The 16,491-nt window shown below is 47.8% G+C and overlaps 1 protein-coding gene across 1 annotated transcript in view; it reads right to left on the bottom strand.

Annotated features, from left to right (window-relative positions):
- INTS1 (integrator complex subunit 1) overlaps positions 1 to 16,491 on the bottom strand; it is a 32,417-nt gene that overhangs the window by 14,660 nt on the left and 1,266 nt on the right. Inside the window, exons 3-29 of the mRNA XM_054180239.1 lie at positions 16,229 to 16,425; positions 15,900 to 16,037; positions 15,013 to 15,172; positions 14,543 to 14,648; positions 14,097 to 14,283; positions 13,813 to 13,958; positions 13,373 to 13,514; positions 12,870 to 13,046; positions 12,518 to 12,626; positions 11,819 to 11,939; positions 11,656 to 11,733; positions 10,763 to 10,920; positions 8,370 to 8,466; positions 7,858 to 7,949; positions 7,499 to 7,559; positions 6,928 to 7,125; positions 6,563 to 6,692; positions 6,196 to 6,375; positions 5,955 to 6,104; positions 5,198 to 5,377; positions 4,784 to 4,888; positions 3,407 to 3,574; positions 2,959 to 3,070; positions 2,356 to 2,517; positions 1,020 to 1,166; positions 521 to 619; positions 29 to 153 (exon numbers count right to left, since the gene is read on the bottom strand). Coding sequence (XP_054036214.1) covers positions 29 to 153; positions 521 to 619; positions 1,020 to 1,166; positions 2,356 to 2,517; positions 2,959 to 3,070; positions 3,407 to 3,574; positions 4,784 to 4,888; positions 5,198 to 5,377; positions 5,955 to 6,104; positions 6,196 to 6,375; positions 6,563 to 6,692; positions 6,928 to 7,125; positions 7,499 to 7,559; positions 7,858 to 7,949; positions 8,370 to 8,466; positions 10,763 to 10,920; positions 11,656 to 11,733; positions 11,819 to 11,939; positions 12,518 to 12,626; positions 12,870 to 13,046; positions 13,373 to 13,514; positions 13,813 to 13,958; positions 14,097 to 14,283; positions 14,543 to 14,648; positions 15,013 to 15,172; positions 15,900 to 16,037; positions 16,229 to 16,425 — 3,725 coding nt within the window. The remainder of the gene's footprint in view (positions 1 to 28; positions 154 to 520; positions 620 to 1,019; positions 1,167 to 2,355; positions 2,518 to 2,958; positions 3,071 to 3,406; positions 3,575 to 4,783; positions 4,889 to 5,197; positions 5,378 to 5,954; positions 6,105 to 6,195; positions 6,376 to 6,562; positions 6,693 to 6,927; positions 7,126 to 7,498; positions 7,560 to 7,857; positions 7,950 to 8,369; positions 8,467 to 10,762; positions 10,921 to 11,655; positions 11,734 to 11,818; positions 11,940 to 12,517; positions 12,627 to 12,869; positions 13,047 to 13,372; positions 13,515 to 13,812; positions 13,959 to 14,096; positions 14,284 to 14,542; positions 14,649 to 15,012; positions 15,173 to 15,899; positions 16,038 to 16,228; positions 16,426 to 16,491) is intronic.

Genomic DNA, 16,491 nt, shown 5'->3' with positions numbered 1-16,491 from the left:
AGCTATCAGCTAGAGGTTATACCAGTACCTGCAGAAAGATGCCTGCCAGATCATCTTCTGGGCCCAGAACACGGACCTGGCTTAAGGCCCGGATCCGGTTCTGGCCTTGAGAGTTCTCAGGACTAGATTTTGACCTTGCAGTCTCAGCACTGTCTGCAAGAGGAATAAAAGAAAGAAAAATATCATTATGGTAGCTAGGATCTGAAGCCCCAACACTGGATCACCTTCAGCTTTACAGCCTCTAACTACTGAGGAATTCAGTAGCTTTTCTCCTGAGGCCAAGAACTATTTTCCACATCACTCAGAACAACTCATTGTAATAAACTCCAAAAACACTGGAATTTCTCCCTTTGCTAGGAACCAAAAACTCATGCAAGGACTGGTGTCTAACTGCAGCTTACTGATATTTTTGCAGCACAACCCCTTTTGAAGGCAGCTCTTCCTTTCCTTCTTAAATAGCAACAGAGGAAGTAAGTTTGGAAGATCTGATACTCAAAGTTGAGGCTATGCCAGGCAATACCTCTTCGGGCTGGTAAGGAGGCAGTGAGCAGGGAGTGGAAAGTCTGGCCTCCTGTTGCTCCTCTCTCATGCTGAACCTCCACAAGGTGAGCCATGTAGTCTGAGAAGGGAAAAGATAAGAAGACATCACCATCTCACCCTCTTCAGTAAAGCAGGACAGAACTGGCTGCTGTCTGTACAGCTCCCATAGCAAGAGGATTTGCTGTTCCTTTGGACTTGGTAAGCATGATGCTTTCAAGCCTTGTTTTTACAAAGGCGCCTCAAAATTACTTTTTACTCTCCATTCAATCCACAACATCTTTATCCACTTCAGGAAACGCAGCCAAGGCCCACCCTGACAAGTTCCAGGGTGGTGCCTACAGCAGCAACAGGATGCCAAAGCAGCCTGAGCACAGTGTGCTGAACTAGCTCGGATTTTTCCAAGGAGGTCACAGGAGGTACTCATGAGAACTGTTCAAGACATAGTAAAATGCCTTGTCAGCCTCATCTGAAGCTCTTACTCTTGTCCATGATGTTCTGCTCCAGTGTCTGCGGGTCATGAGATACTGCCTGATCCAGGTACTGCAAAAGTTTGCTCATACTGGAAACTGGGATTCCAAAGGACTGAACAAAGAGAAGCAGCTGCTGTGGTTCCAGGTCCTGCAGGGCTGAAATAGACAAACACTGAGTCTGAGGACCTCTGAGTTGCCCACAGAGGGTCATCTTTATTACCTGATCCTTGTGCTTTTGGCTGGACCAACAGTGATATGTCAATGACAGGACCATAGAGAGCCCAAAGCCAGAGGTCTGACAGCTGCCTGTATGTTTTCTTTCCTCTGCAAATCACTGCCTTCTTATTGCATCTTCCAGCTAATTCACTCACTGGATAATTTGATCTTCTGTTTAATTTGATCAAAACCTCAAGAACCCAATCACTTGTATTAAAAAATAACTTCCACCCTATCTGTTGATGGCTGCAGGCAGGAATTATTCAATAATTCAATCACTGGCTATAGAGAGCTGTCATTTAATTAGTAAGAATGGAATGAAAGCTCTGAATACTGAGAAGAAAGGGCACTGACAAGCTGTGCATGGATAGCTAACTACAGGTGTAACTTAGATCCTTCAGGCACTGCTTCCCACATTGCAAGCACAGCATACCCCATGGAAGCAGTGCTGTACCTGCTGTCTGGAGACTGCACAGCTTAGTTCAGTCTGAACTGCTGTGACAAAGATGGGGCTCCAGGTCAGAGGCCCCCATTAGCCTTTGAAACACACAGAAAGTGCAGTGTCCATACAGACTCACTCCCCTACTTTTAAAGGAATAGAGGCTGCGTGTAAAAGCCAGCAAGACTCAGCACTTGGATCAGAATGGAAGGAAATGCCTTCCATGCTGCAGTCAGGAGCCCTATCAAAGGCAATGACCCCCTTTTCAGTCTCAGCTTTCACTTGGTTCTGCTCTTAATGCTGTGGAGATTAACTTGTGGGGTCTGAGAGTTAGTGAAGTCTTATCAGTTCTCAAACCCCTGGCAGACAAACTACACATCATGGCTAAGTAGGGAATAACCCTAGAACATAGCATAACATTCCCTGCCTGGAACCAGCTCATACTCTCAACATCTGTTTTACAGCCCTAAGGGACGTGGCAGAGAAGCTACTGTGTGATTAGATTGCAACTGTCACAAAATCCAGGCATGCTGCTCTCTAAATTCAAGCTCCCTGCTCAGCTGCAGCATCTGCAGTGATGGACAGCTCCACTCAAAGGCACTCAAGTGGGATGGCTGGACTTGGGCAGGGAAGCTCCTCTACTTCCTTTCAGGAGGTTCTGAAACACGAACAAACATCCCCCAGGCTCACCTGCATCCACAAGACGTGGAACCTCCGAGCGGATCATCCGTAGCTTCAGCCAGTCAGGGAGCAGCAGAGCCTCCTCTGAGGTGTCAACCAGAAAAGCAGTAGGAAGAGGCTTTTTCTCCGGGAACCAGATATCCAGTAAGGTATAAAAATCACCATCCCCTGCTTAAGAGTGGACACAAAATTATCTCCAGTGCTCATAAGCACTTGCAAGACCCTGCCCTTCTCTATACAAACCATACACCAGGACACAGCCAGAAACAACTTGGGAACGAACACTGTCAAGTGGGAATATCAACTACCTATCTCAGTGCCTGGTTCTCACACTGCTGGAGGTCTCTGAGACTTTCTTGTTGAGCAGGGGAGCACCACCATCATTTTAATATTTCCTCCTGTCTGCAGAAGGCAAAAAAATAAGCCTGCAAATACTTCACTCTCTGCAGCACTAAACTCATGGATGCTACAGCTACAGACAAGTACTGCAGGGGACAACCCTATGAGTAGAAAGATTAACATCAGTCTAACCCTTTAGGAGATGGAAGACAGAGGAAAGGCTCACTGTATTGTCCAAGACCCCTTGAATAAATCTGAGCATACTTCACTAACCTTGGGGTGGCCCTAGTGTCAGGAGAATAACCATGGCATGAACCACAAGGATGTGCATGGTGGCTGTTTCCCCACTGGTCCAACGAAGGAACACCTGATCCTGGGACTCTGACTGGAAAAAGGCACAAAAAAATCCAAGATGAACAAAGGCAGGGAGAGAAAGGAGAATGTGTGAGAGACAGAAGAAAGGAGACGATAAGAATGGACAAATTTAGTCAGACTCAACTTCCATCAAGACAAATACCCCCACCAGCATCCACAAAACACGCTCAAGAAGTTAAAAAGAAGCTGTTTACACATGCACACGCCTGCCTGGATGCCAACATCCAGCTGGTTTCAGAGCAGGGAATGCTTGAGCCAGACATGGTTTGTACACACTCAGTAGCCCATAAAGGGCCTCTTGTCCAGCTTTTTGTTACTTGCTTAAGAGAGGCAGGGAGGCACTCACCCAGCTGTACACCTCCTCGCCCTCCTTACTCTGGCGCATGCGTTTGATGTAGCGAGAGAAGATGGAGAGGAGAGCAACGAGCACTGCATCTGATTCAGCAGAGTAGGAGAGCTTGGAGAAGAGGTGAGACATGATGGTGGAGCGCTCCACTATCAGCCGGGCTACATCCTGCAAGGGGAAGAGTCTCGTGAGGTCTTTCCTGAATAACACAGCCAGGTCCTCCTGCTTCACTGCACCTCATTCCCCAGTTTCCAGGAGAAAAGTCTCCTGAGGTCTTTCCTGAATAACACAGCCAGGTCCTCCTGCTTCACTGCACCTCATTCCCCAGTTTCCAGGAGAAAAGTCTCCTGAGGTCTTTCCTGAGTAACACAGCCAGGTCCTCCTGTTTCACTGCATCTCATTCCCCAGTTTCCTGGATAATAGTCTCCTGAAGTCTTTCCTGATTAAACACAGCCAGGTCCTCCTGCTTCACTGCACCTCATTCCCCAGTTTCCTGGATAATAGTCTCCTGAAGTCTTTCCTGATTAAACACAGTCAGGTCCTCCTGTTTCACTGCATCTCTCAAGCTTTGCCAGGGGAGGTTTAGGCTGGATGTTAGGAAGAAGCTCTTCACAGAAAGTGTGATTGGCCATTGGAATGGGCTGCCCAGGGAGGTGGTAGAGTCACCATCACTGGAAGTGTTTAAGAAGAGACTGGATGGGGTGCTTGGTGCCATGGTTTGGTTGATTAGATGGTGCTGGATGATAGGTTGGACTTGATGATCTCAAAGGTCTTTTCCAACCTGGTCTATTCTATTCTATTCTAGTCTAGACTATTCCATACATTCCATTCCATTCCATTCCATTTCATTCCATTCCATTCCATTCTCCAGTTTCCATCATCAGCCTAGTTAACAGCACTCTGGAGATCAAGGTGTAGAGTCAAGAGAACCGCCACAATAGGGCAACCACCACAGTGCTGTGCATGCATCTTGTGATACCTTACAGCGTCCCCACTCACAGCACAGCCGTGTTCTGATGCATCCCTTTACAAAGTGAGCTTTTACCTAGCAGAAATCTGCATTTCTCTGAAGAGAAACAGATCTGCTGACTTATCAATGAACCTTCTCCACATATCTAAACAGATCTATGGAGCTAGAAAGAGCACATGAGCATAAAAGCAATAAAAAAAGCACCCAGAGATGGAACCCTAAAAAGACACAGAATGAGGGCATGAAACCTTCCAACACATGTGCAGAAACACAAACAAGAGTTATCAGATTCACATGCTCCCATAAAAACTCATCCTGCTGGTACAGCAGGTCCCATGTCACCACTGGCCTGAGACATGCTAGGTCACCCCATGCCATCCCTCTGCCATAGCAACCCAGCCTCTCACCAGAGCAAGGTCATTGTGCTGTCCCTGCTCCTCCACTGGGGCATGCTGGGACAGGTACACCAGGTAAGCACTGATGGTCTGGGGATCTGTCTCCATGTGGATGGCCTAGAATGAGAATTCCTCTCATCAGAAATCAGAATTTAATGAAACAAGCACCATAATAATTCTTGTGCAAGCATTCCAGGCATTAGAATATGTTGCCCAGAGAGGTGGTGGAGTCGCTCTCCTTGGAGGTGTCCAAGAAACCTGTGTACGTGGAACTTCAGGACATGGTTTAATGGCCATGGTGGTCTTAGGTGGACAGCTGGATTTGTGGCAAATCACCTCTCTTGGAAACCTGTTCCAGCCTGGTTTTAGCACAAGGAGGACAAAGAATACGCTGTCCACTGATCCCTTCCAGCTACTCACGCTTACCTGTTGCAAAGCAAGAGCTGTTGTTGCTCTGACACTGTCAAACAGTGGCAGCTTTGGGAGGTCTCTCAGCAGCCACTGATATCCCTGCAGCAGTTCAGAATCACCAGAGTCTTCCTCCATGGGGTGATCTTTCTCCTCTCCATCACGCAGTCCCCCTTCTGACAGCACTAAGGACAGGCCCTGCAGAAGTCACACGAACACAGCTGTTGCCTTTGATGCCACAGCTCAACTGCTAGCTTCATACCAGTGAATGCAATAAAACTAAGCTTCAAACATCATGGAATGATCCAAATGCAGCACACAATGGAGTTTAGCTCTCATAAAATGTGTTTGCTTGACAGCTGCCCTGCTTGAAGTTGAAGTCTTCTCTAAGCATAATGTTTTTGAGCTCTCTGCAATTCTGCTTGCCTTGACTATGCTCTAGAGCACCAGGCACACTCATTTACATTCCCCCCAGACAGCAGCTGCTGCCAATTACTCCATGTAGCACATGATCTGCTGAGTCTGCACCTGAACTTCACAGGAAAGAGCAAAACCCAGCTCTATCTTAAGAAAAATACTACTTGGCTGTTGAACAGAAAAAGACTTCTGAGCAGCAGGGAGTAGAAGTGCATTTGATAGCGTTTGGAGATGGAGACAAGTTACTGAAGAAGGGTGACACGAAACAGTTTTACTGCACTGGCTCTGGGCTCCTAAGAATGTAGGACTCTGCCTTCAGCTTCTGACAAATCCCAGTCATGATTTTCATTTTGCTCACCTTCATGGCCAGGACCCGTGAGGCCACCTGGGAAGAACTCAGGCGTCGTAGGAAGTAGTCAAGCACCTCGCAGGTCGTCTGTTCGTCTGCTTTGGGGCCCAGCAGCAAGTCTTGCAGCCGCCCGAGCAACTGTCGCTGTTTCTGTTGTCTCTGTGGAGTGAGAAGTTGGCCTTTCCAGTGAAATCAAGTCCAGGATGCACAGGAACCAGGTAAGGGAAGTGATCCTCAAGAGATTCCTCACCTGGCGTTTCTTGGCACGCTGCTCCTTACTCTCGCCCTCCTCCTCTTCTTCACCTGACGTTGACTCATCAGCAGCGTCATGAAGCAGGAACTCACAAAGGCACTGCACAGGTAGGACATCCAAGGAGCCCTCGCTGGACTGAACCAGATCTGCCAGCCAAGGCATTGACTGAGATGAGGCCTAGGAAACAGGAGAATAACAATGCACCATTAGCAGAACAGATGTGCAGGACATCGATCACACAATTCCTCAGCAGTAAACCACTTTCCCATGCATCTTTCTTAGCTTCCTTTTGCCTCTCGCTCCGCTGAAATTCCAGAGACAAGGGATCAGACCCCAACAGAGCCAAGCCATCAGGAGAGCCCACCTGTCTTTGAATGATGTTGAGAAGAAAGTCGGGATGACGACTGCGACACAGGAGGTGGCCCAAGCGGAGCGACTGGTTCAGGCTTTTCACCTGCTCCAGGACATGCGGTGGAGGTCTGCGAGGGGGGCCCCTGCCAGAGAAACAAGAAGTTATCCACAGGCAAACTTTTACTCTGGTGTTGATGAGCATCAGTCAGTTCAGTAGTGCATGAGGGCCATGTGCAGGTGGAAATAGGACAAGGACCATATGTGACACGTAGCCCACAAGCTCTTCTTGTCCACACCAACCCCTCTGTGAGCAGCAGGGTTTCTGACTTGCATTAACTGGGATTTCATGATAGCAGCAGGCTGTAGAAAGCTACTTACTGAGGGTCCAGACTTGTCAGCTGGGACAGCAAAAGGCTGCTGCTCTCAGTAATTGTTTGTTTGGTAGATGCAGCAGCCAGATGACCCTCAAATGCCAGAATCTCCTGTTTTTCTCGCTGGGAGATTTGGAGCTCCCGGTTAATCATCTCTGTGCGGGTCTCCTCATCCGTCAAGGTACACTGAGGATAGGAGTAATTACTGCAAAAATAAATCAGTGATTCAAAATGGTTACCTTGGCCTATTCAAAACTCACAAACAACAGTCAGAAAGCTCCCAGGACCTCAGCTCCGTTACACAACACAGGAAAAAGGAGGCAGCTTCCCCACAGGGCTGAGGAGACTAAGACCTTTTCAGCAAGGCACATCACAGTTATCTCTCCCTTTTCCTCAGCTTTACTCCCTTGCTTGTAAGATTTCTCTTGGGGAAAAGCACTTTCCCCATTCAAACTGCCAGCCAGTTTATTTTACACTAGTCCCACTGCAAAGGAAGGAGCCAGCTGGCACAATCTTCATTCAGAAATATGTGCTCTCAGTGGTCTACTTGACTTCTGTAGGGCTTTAAGCATACTCACTTGGTCATGACCATTTCCATGAGCATCTTTAGAGAGGGATACTCCTCCCATGCAGCCAGACCTGCAGCAGGGAAGAAAACAGCCATCAGGAAAAAGTAAGGAGCTTTATACACATTCCAACACGTTCCAGGGTGAGGAGACACACCACAAACTCTCTTTGGAACAGCTCACCACATTTAAGAGAGCAGGCAATATGATACCAGTCACATGCTGGTCCAAACACCCACACTCTGCATTTTAACTGCAGTTGTCTCATTAACCCAGCACACACCTTGAACACAGGGAACCAGGCTTCAGCAGAAAGCACCCCAGTCAATTTCTGCAACAGAGCTAGTGCCCTGAGAAATATCCACACTCACCAATGTTTTCAGGATTGAATGCAGCTACTACAAGCAGGAGAGGCCAGGCTTTCCAGTAGAGGGTCGAAATAGCTAGATTTGGAGGCTGGTACCTGCAAAAGCCATCAACAGATACAAGTGGTCAGATTTGGTTATTTAAGTTCATCTCAAGACTGCTTTTCTCTTTAATCATGCATTGTTTATATTGAGTCATACCAGTTCAGTGATGAAAAAAAAACAAAAAGGCAAAACCAAATCCCAGAACAGCTTCTCTCAGGAGGGACAGCAGAGCTCAGCTGAAAATTTCTAGAGCAGAAAGGTCAGAGTGCTTGCAGAGGAAAAGTCCATTGCATGATTCAGGTCTTAACTGCTACTGAGAAATTCTGACCTGAACATGACATTGAAAAGTTCTCCTGATGATTTTGTTATTACAAATTGTAATAGGGAAAACCACCTTAAAATCTGTGAGCTGGGAGAACTGTGACAAGGTGAAAATGAGCCAGATCACAAGAAGATTGTGTGATAAGCCTTACCCTGGGGGTAGCTGGATATTCTCTGGATGGTGGTAAGTGCACAGATTTAAAACTGCATCAATCAGCTGGATTCTTTCTACCCTCAGGACCTCAACATCTGGAGAAGGAGAAGAAAAGACAAAACAAGTTATTGACCTCTCTATCTGGCTGAAAGTCCTTTGAGAAGGATTTTACTTCAAGCAGCTGTGGTATTGTGGGCTTGTTCTCATGATATTGCAGAACAAAAACCCACCACTTCTAAAGCAGCAACATTTAAAAGAGCTACAAGTCAATATGTAAGGATATTGAGCTTTTCAGCTCCAATTTGGTTTAAATTCTTAAGGGCAGGTTTTTTCCTCAAAGGCATCCAATATGAGACCTGTATCTTTTTCACAACTCAGACACACTTCACAGTATCACAGTATCACCAAGGTTGGAAGAAACCACAAAGATCATCAAGTCCAACCTGTCACCACAGACCTCATGACTAGGCCATGGCACTAAGTGCCATGTCCAATCCCCTCTTGAACACCTCCAGGGATGGTGACTCCACCACCTCCCTGGGCAGCACATTCCAATGGCTAACAACTCTCTCTGGGAAGAACTTTCTCCTCACCTCCAGCCTAAACTTCCCCTGGTGCATCTTGAGACTGTGTCCTCTTGTTCTGGTGCTGGCTGACTGGGAGAAGAGACCAACCCCTTCCTAGCTACAACCACCTTTCAGGTAGTTGTAGACAGCAATAAGGTCTCTCTTGAGCCTCCTGGTCTCCAGGCTAAACAACCCCAGCTCCCTCAGCCTCTGCTCGTAGGGATTGTGCTTGTGGCCTCTCCCCAGCCTCGTTGCCCTTCTCTGGACACATTCAAGTGTCTCAATGTCCTTCTTAAACTGAGGGGCCCAGAACTGGACACAGCACTCAAGGTGCGGCCTAACCAGTGCTGAGAATCAAACTCTGACAACCCCTTCAACACATACAGCTCAGCTGAACAGGCATGCTCTCCAAGGATGCAGGAATTCAGACAAACACTGAATGAATTGATAAAAGGGGTAAGAGTTAAGGCTGCTTTTCTATCTGTTTGAATAATGGAGTTGGGAGGAGCACACAACACATGGGTTAATTACTTTCACTGCCAACACTTTCATTTTTGCATGTCTATCCATTTTACAGTATGTATAAAGGATTGAAATGAATTTTAAGAGCTAGCTTGCAACTTTAGGAGGGTATTCACAGTTCAGCATCCTTGAAACAACCAATAAAGCCACAAACACTCCCTCACAGAAGAATAGAATAGAATAGAATAGAATAGAATAGAATAGAATAGAATAGAATAGAATAAACCAGGTTGGAAAAGACCTTTGAGATCATCGAGTCCAACCTGTCATCCAGCATCATCTAATCAACTAAACCATGGCACCAAGCACCCCACCCAGTCTCTTCCTAAACACCACCAGTGATGGTGACTTCACCACCTCCCTAGGCAGCCCATTCTAATGGCTAATCACTCTCTCTGTGAAGAATTTCCTCCTAACATCCAACCTAAACCTTGTCCAACCAATCACCCAACCCTAACTCATCAACTAGACCATGGCACTAAGTGCCTCAATTCAGGCTTTTCCTAAACACCTGCAGGGATGTCGACCCCACCACCTTGTCAATAAATTATCTAATATCCAAGAGGAGTGGAACATCCTGAAGGTAGCCATGTTAAGCATCTAGCAATCACTAAAAGTCCATAATTCATATTTTAATATTATTTTAACCTCCATTCTTTCTCAATAACACTGATTTCACAGCCTGCCCCTTTTCCACCCCACCTGCCCCATTTTCCCCCTTTTTGCCCTCAAACACAGGGCACCTGGGCTCTGTTGGGAGTCTCCTCCCACCCCAGTTGTGGCCACTTGGCCCTCCCCACCCACTCCCCTATTTAATGCCTCCCAGGAAAGGCAGAAACCCTAAGCGGAGCCCATCTGGGCTGGAGGATCCTCCTCTCATCACTGGTGAGTGCCCATGGTGCACACTGGGTGATGGTGGTGGTGACAACAAAGGCCGGGGGGCCTGGTGGCCCCCCGGTTGTTAGGAAGAGTATTGATGGTAAATGTGACATCACACAGTCATAGAATCACAGAATGGCTCTGGTTGGAAGGGACACCTCTCAACTAGATTTAGTTGCTCAAGGCCTCATCCAGTCTGGTCTGGAACAGGGAGAAACAGTAGGAGAAAAGAAGCAGCTTCTCTAGTAAGAAAGCAACAGCAATCAGTGTCTGGCTTTGAGCCCAGTGCTTAGGCATCACAACTAAACATGCTTCAAGTGATGCAAAGGCTCTTTGGCACATGGTGGGAGTCACCTCAGCCCTGGGTAGCCATAAGAGGATAGACAGAAGGAACCACTGGCTGGCTGGAGTTTTGTGTGCTCACCATCTGCTTGCACGGCCGCAGCCCTCTTCACCAAGTGGTCAGCAAGCTCCATGGCATCCGCAGGGCCGAGGGGAAGGTCCCGCGACAAACCGATCACAAGGATGCGCATCAGCGTGTCTTCAAGGATGGGCACCTCGGAGCAGAGGCGGAGGAAGAAGCTGCATGAGATGGGAAACATCAATCTCACAGCTTTTGACGGTGACATGAGGGTTCCTGAAACCCTCCACAGACCCCAGAACTCATCTGAGCAGAGGATAAATCCCAGCTTAGTTTACCACCCCTTCCCTGGTCTCCAGCTCCAGATGTAACTACTTGAAACAAAAGGTCTCTGGAATATTGCTAAGTTTCCATGTACCTCTACACTTCAGGCTGCTTGGGTTTGAGCTCCCCAGTGTTACCCCAGTAAACCATGCAGGTCAGGGCTGCCCTCTCACAATTACAACATCAAGATGCAGAACAGCTTGGCACAGGGAACAGGACCAAAGTAAGAAGGGGAACAGATGAAGAATGAAACAATGCCACTCAGTTTTAAGGCAATGTAACCAATGAAGAAAAATCTAAGCAGGGTTCCAAGCCTTTTAGAGAGCTATGTAAGGGTTTAGGCTGGATGTTAGGAAGGAGTTCTTCATAGAAAGAGTGATTGGTCATCGGAATGTGCTGCCTGGGGAGGTGGTGGAGTCACCATCACTGGAGGTGTTTAGGAAGAGACTGGATGGGGTGCTCAGTGCCATGGTTTAGTTGATTAGATAGTGCTGGATGATAGGTTGGACTCAATGATCTTAAAGGTCTCTTCCAACCTGGTTTATTCTATCCTATCCTATCCACTCATTCCCCTGCCTGAAGCTACAGCAGCTCCACCCCTGCAGCCAGCGATGGCTGGAGCTCGCACTCACTTGCGGTCACTCTCAGGGGGCCAGTTGTCCCATTTGTAGTAGGTTTCTGGCTGTTCTGTGAAGAGCACCTTGTGGAGGCTGTGGAAATTAAGAGGACAGTCAACACCACCTGTGTGAGGCTCAAGAAGGTATTCAACACAGACCATCAGGCTGACTCTCTTACCAGTGCACGTAGTCCTTTGGGGCCAGCTTGCTGATGGAAGGGACGACCGTATGAAGCCACCAGACAGCATCTCGTTGGATGGCAGCAATCTGGTTCTGGAAAGAGCGCAGCACTTCCAGGTCTGAAAAACAGGCAGGTTACAAACTGCACTTGTATCAACAGCCCCATCAGAAGCCAAGCAGCAGAGAGGGGCTGTTTCTAGAGCAGATAGTAACTCTGGCTCTGAAGCATCAACAGGAAACTGGGGAGAGGTATACTGGACAGCCTTGAGCATCCCAGCACCGACAGCACACATCCTTCACTTTCTGAGGTATGCCGCAACAAAACCCCAAGATGCAACAAGGACAAATTAGCATTGCAAGAAGGCATCTGGGCAGTCACTTCAGTGCCACCCCAAAGGTCTGTGTTCTCAGCATTAGGCACTTGGCAATCCTTACAGCTACCCCTCCAGGCTTAAGGTCCCTCTGTATGTAGTTGCCTTCCCCAGTCTCTCAACTGCTGCTTCCATGGACACAAGAAGCACCCAGGCATGCAAATGCCCCACCTCCTAACTGTCAGTCTCAGGATAACAGCAAGAACCCCCAAGCCTCTGCTCAGAATGGAGGCATCTACCCTCTCCTAAAGCTAGCTGCCATGTTCCCACAACCTCAGGGAGAGAAATCTACCAAGCAGCCCATCTTCAGAGGTTGTTCTGCTTACTCTTTTTCTCTCCTTTGTCCCAAGCAATTCCAGCCTCCTTCACCTGAGCTGTAATACCAAGCATCATGGAGACAGCCAGCAGATCAGTTATGTGGATGACAAACCGCTCCTTAAAACAAAAGTGAGTTGGATCAGCAACACCCAAAGCTGCCTTCTGGAAAAGTGTTTGGTCATCAAAAATGACAACAGCAGATGTTTGGAAATGGGATATGGAAGCGCTGCTATGAGGCGAGACACACAAATACTGGCTTGGATAACAGACAGCAAAAGGAAGAACAGCCAGAAAAGCAGATAGAAGAGCCCAATACACCACTGGCACACCCAGCAGAAGAAAGGTCAAAGAAAGTGGAACCTTGAATTCCATTTCTGCATACTGGGACTCCTTCCGCTCCTGCATCAGACCCAGGCAGAAGGCCTGGAAGTTGATCTCATGTTTGGTCTGTTTGATGATCTCTCGCAGCAGAGCCCTAGAAGCCCGCAGGTAGTCGTCCTTAGTAGTCAGAAGATCCTGGAACACCATTGCTAGGTACTGAGGCCAAAGAGGAAGAGACAACTTTCAGTGCATTGCAATGTATCTGCATCCACAAAATGAGAAGACCCAAGGAAAGAGTCCTCCAGACTCTCCAGCAGGTGTAAAAACGTAGCTCTGGTGAAAGAATATTCAGTACCACAAGGGTGGGAGTTGAAAAATGCCCATGCCCATTTATTCCTAACAAGTACAGTAATAGAACTTGGCAACACTATGACACAGGTCACAGAGTGGCCCATGTAAAGATTTAATCTGAGCCTCAAGCCAATCCATCTCTTGGGAGGGGTGCTGGAATCACTGCCACTCACACAGGACACTACACCTACCTTTGGAGCTTGCTCTGAGCTATGCTGGAGCACAGTATAGAGGATCTGCATGTTGTTGGGATTTCTTGCATTTGATAGTTCGTTGAAAATCACAAACTTAATTGTGGTGCCCAGGTTATCCCTGTGTGCATTCAGCAGCTCTCTGCAAGGCAAGACCAAAGTTATTGAGCTGAAGTTCCACTGCAGCTAGACCCACTGTTTTGATTTCTCTTTGAAGTACTGAACACGCAAAAGAGGATGGAGTAGCACCTATGTCCAGCAATAATGCAAGGAATACTGAAAGACTCCCAGGCCAATGAAATTCATTTAAATATTACACAGAACACCCCATGGTCCCAGTTGGTGTTTAAAACCACTGTGAAGAGATACTGAGCCCATCAAGGCCCTGGGCACATCTTTCAGAGTTTCTCTTCCCATCACAGACCCAGTCATTGACTCACCTGACACACAGCATGTAGTGGTTGAGAAGGACTTTTGGCTTGAGACGAATTTTTATCAGGTTGGAGATAACTTCCATGTCCTCTGAGCTGTGGGTGTTGCAGTTCATACAGACTGACATCAGCAAGTCCTGAGCTGGCTTGGTCAGCTGCAGAGGAAGAGCAGGAAGGCTACAGTCACTTGACACCATAGATCAGAAATGGAACTTGTGTACGGTATGCAGCCCTTCTGGATGGATTCCACAGCAGGTACATCAGAGTTGTACCTCACCAGCTCCTACCCTTACCTTTGGGTTCTGCAGCCACATCTCCAGCCTCTGCACAGCCATCTGCCGCACCTCTTTGTAGCCACAGGTTGCTGTCAGCAGTCGAAGGAGGTTCCTGGAGACGTTGTCCATGGGCTGGCGCCGGTTGAGTTGATCCCGCAGCATGTCTAGGACATACTCCTCCACGCTCTCTGCAAGGTCCTCATACCTGGGTCAAACACACTGCATTTTATTCACTTCCACACAAGCCAGTGTGGTCACATGTTGCTCTGTCCAGTGAGCAGCATCCTTTCTTCTCTGTGGTTATAAAGACACAAAATGTACTCTTTTCTCCTGGAACCACTTTCATCTGATGCTCAGCATCTTCCAACAATGCCACAGGACAGAGAGGGAGCTCCCTGCCACACAACTGCAGGAGCAGGTGGGTCTAAACAGGCCTGCCACACAGAGGGGAAGAGGCACTGTACCTGGGCATGAGCTGGCCCTCCTGCTCTGGGCTCATTTTCTCCTCTGCAATCAGCAGCTCACTCTGGCTGTCTTCCTCCTCTGTCATGGAAGGGTGTGGGCTACTCCCTAAGAGAGACCAGCACACTTCATAAGACAACTCCTCTTTCTACAGATCACTCACTCATGCTCTCAGGTGCTCTCCTTCTCTCAAAGATCCCTTTCAGCAACACTGAGAGGCCACAACAAGTTGCTTCCTCACACTGTATCACACACAGGCCACTTCTCCCAGCGTCTTTCACAGCCTGCCCTCAAACATCCCCAAGACATGATAGAGCCCCAAAGAGAGGAAAAGCAACACCTGGAACTCAAAGGCTGGTTGACATGACTCCATCCAGTACCAAACTCTTCTCACCAGCCACTTACAAAGCTCACCAGGCTCCATCCTCAGATCCCTACCCCATGGTACCAGCATTTCCAAACATCATCTTACCAGCACTGAGGTCCCCTCCACTACGTCCAACTTCTCCATGCAGGAGCATGCTCTTAGGAGGCATCTTGGTGTTAAAAGCTGTTTGGATGTTATCCACAAATGTCTTACAGTGAGGGCTGTCCACCCAGATGCGCTCCCCAAGGGAGTCCTCAATGTAGACCTGCAGAAGAGAACACAAATCATGCTCAAGCCCTTTTTTCCCCCCTGTGTGCCTCTGGTTAATCAAAGAAGCTTCCCCAGTTTGTGTTCATATTCAATATGCAGCTGCAAACTAGGAAAATACCATGACCATTGCATGGATGAAAAACAGAGCAGAGGACTGCAGGCAAGTCACAGAGGAGCAGAAAACCAAACCATTACATTCCAAACTCTACTGGACATCCACTCTCTCAAGCAGCAAAGGTGATGAAGCTGTAGCAAAGATTTTTACAACTTTTATCACCAAAATATAGCAGTTGGTCTTTTAAAAGCTTAGTCTTTTTAAGTGAGTGGGCTTTTTAATCCCCCCAGACCAACTAGAAAGTAAATAGTCCCTGGGACACTTACACCTACACAGATTGTCAAAGGCATCTCAGTAATGAGCAAAGATAAGGCAAAAACAGGAAAAGGAGGCCACAGCATTTCAACAACTAGGGCAGACTTCTCTTTAGAAAGAAAACAACAGGCTCTGGTTAGTACAACATGGGCCCAGTCTCCAATTTTTGCCTCCTCCAGCTGCGTTCCCCTCACTGGGCAACAGGCCCCTGGATATCCCCTTTGCCTGCAGCAGGAATAAAGCCTTTGCTGCTGTCCTGCCCAAACACATGCACATTTCCCAACCCCAGACAGTTTTATCCAGTCTGCCCACCACTGCCCCAGTCCAGCAGAAGCAGCCTTGGTTCAACAACCTTGACAAAGATCTCTGGCCAGTTTTCATCCTCTTCATAAGCTGCCATCAGAAGGTTGCAGGCCAAGACAGACACAAGGCTATTCCCTTTGGCTTTGAAATTGATGGAGGCATCTCTTCGAAGCAGGCTGCACAGTGCCTGGAATATCATCCACAAAAGTTAGAGTAATAATCAAGCCATCTAGCAAGAAAGCACACAGAAAAGCTTTAGAAAAAAGAAATACAAACTGCAGTAGCTTGCCTTGTTCACAAGGACAAGCAGAGTATGCTCAAGTTAGCAGCAGCAATACACCAATAAGCTCACCAGTGCCAACACAGCAGAGCCCTCACCTCGATAACCCCTTCAGTGGCAAATATGTTAGGTTTGATTTTTGCCAGGTACATGAGGCTCAGGTACAGGGTGGTGTCAGGTTTGGCTCTGTTCATTTTCAGCTGCTTCACAGCCCCACACAGCACACCCTCGATGCGGTCATCGTTGCCTTCGGCCTCTGCCGCCTCGATTTCATCCAGCAGCACCGTGGGCACAACTGCAACCATCGACACAGAGGTTATCAGTGTTTACCCCCACGTGAAATAACCTCACCTGAGATGCT

The sequence above is a fragment of the Dryobates pubescens genome, chromosome 4 (genome assembly GCF_014839835.1).
Source record: "Dryobates pubescens isolate bDryPub1 chromosome 4, bDryPub1.pri, whole genome shotgun sequence".
NCBI lineage: Eukaryota > Metazoa > Chordata > Aves > Piciformes > Picidae > Dryobates > Dryobates pubescens.
This window is presented reverse-complemented; position numbering and strand designations above follow the sequence as displayed.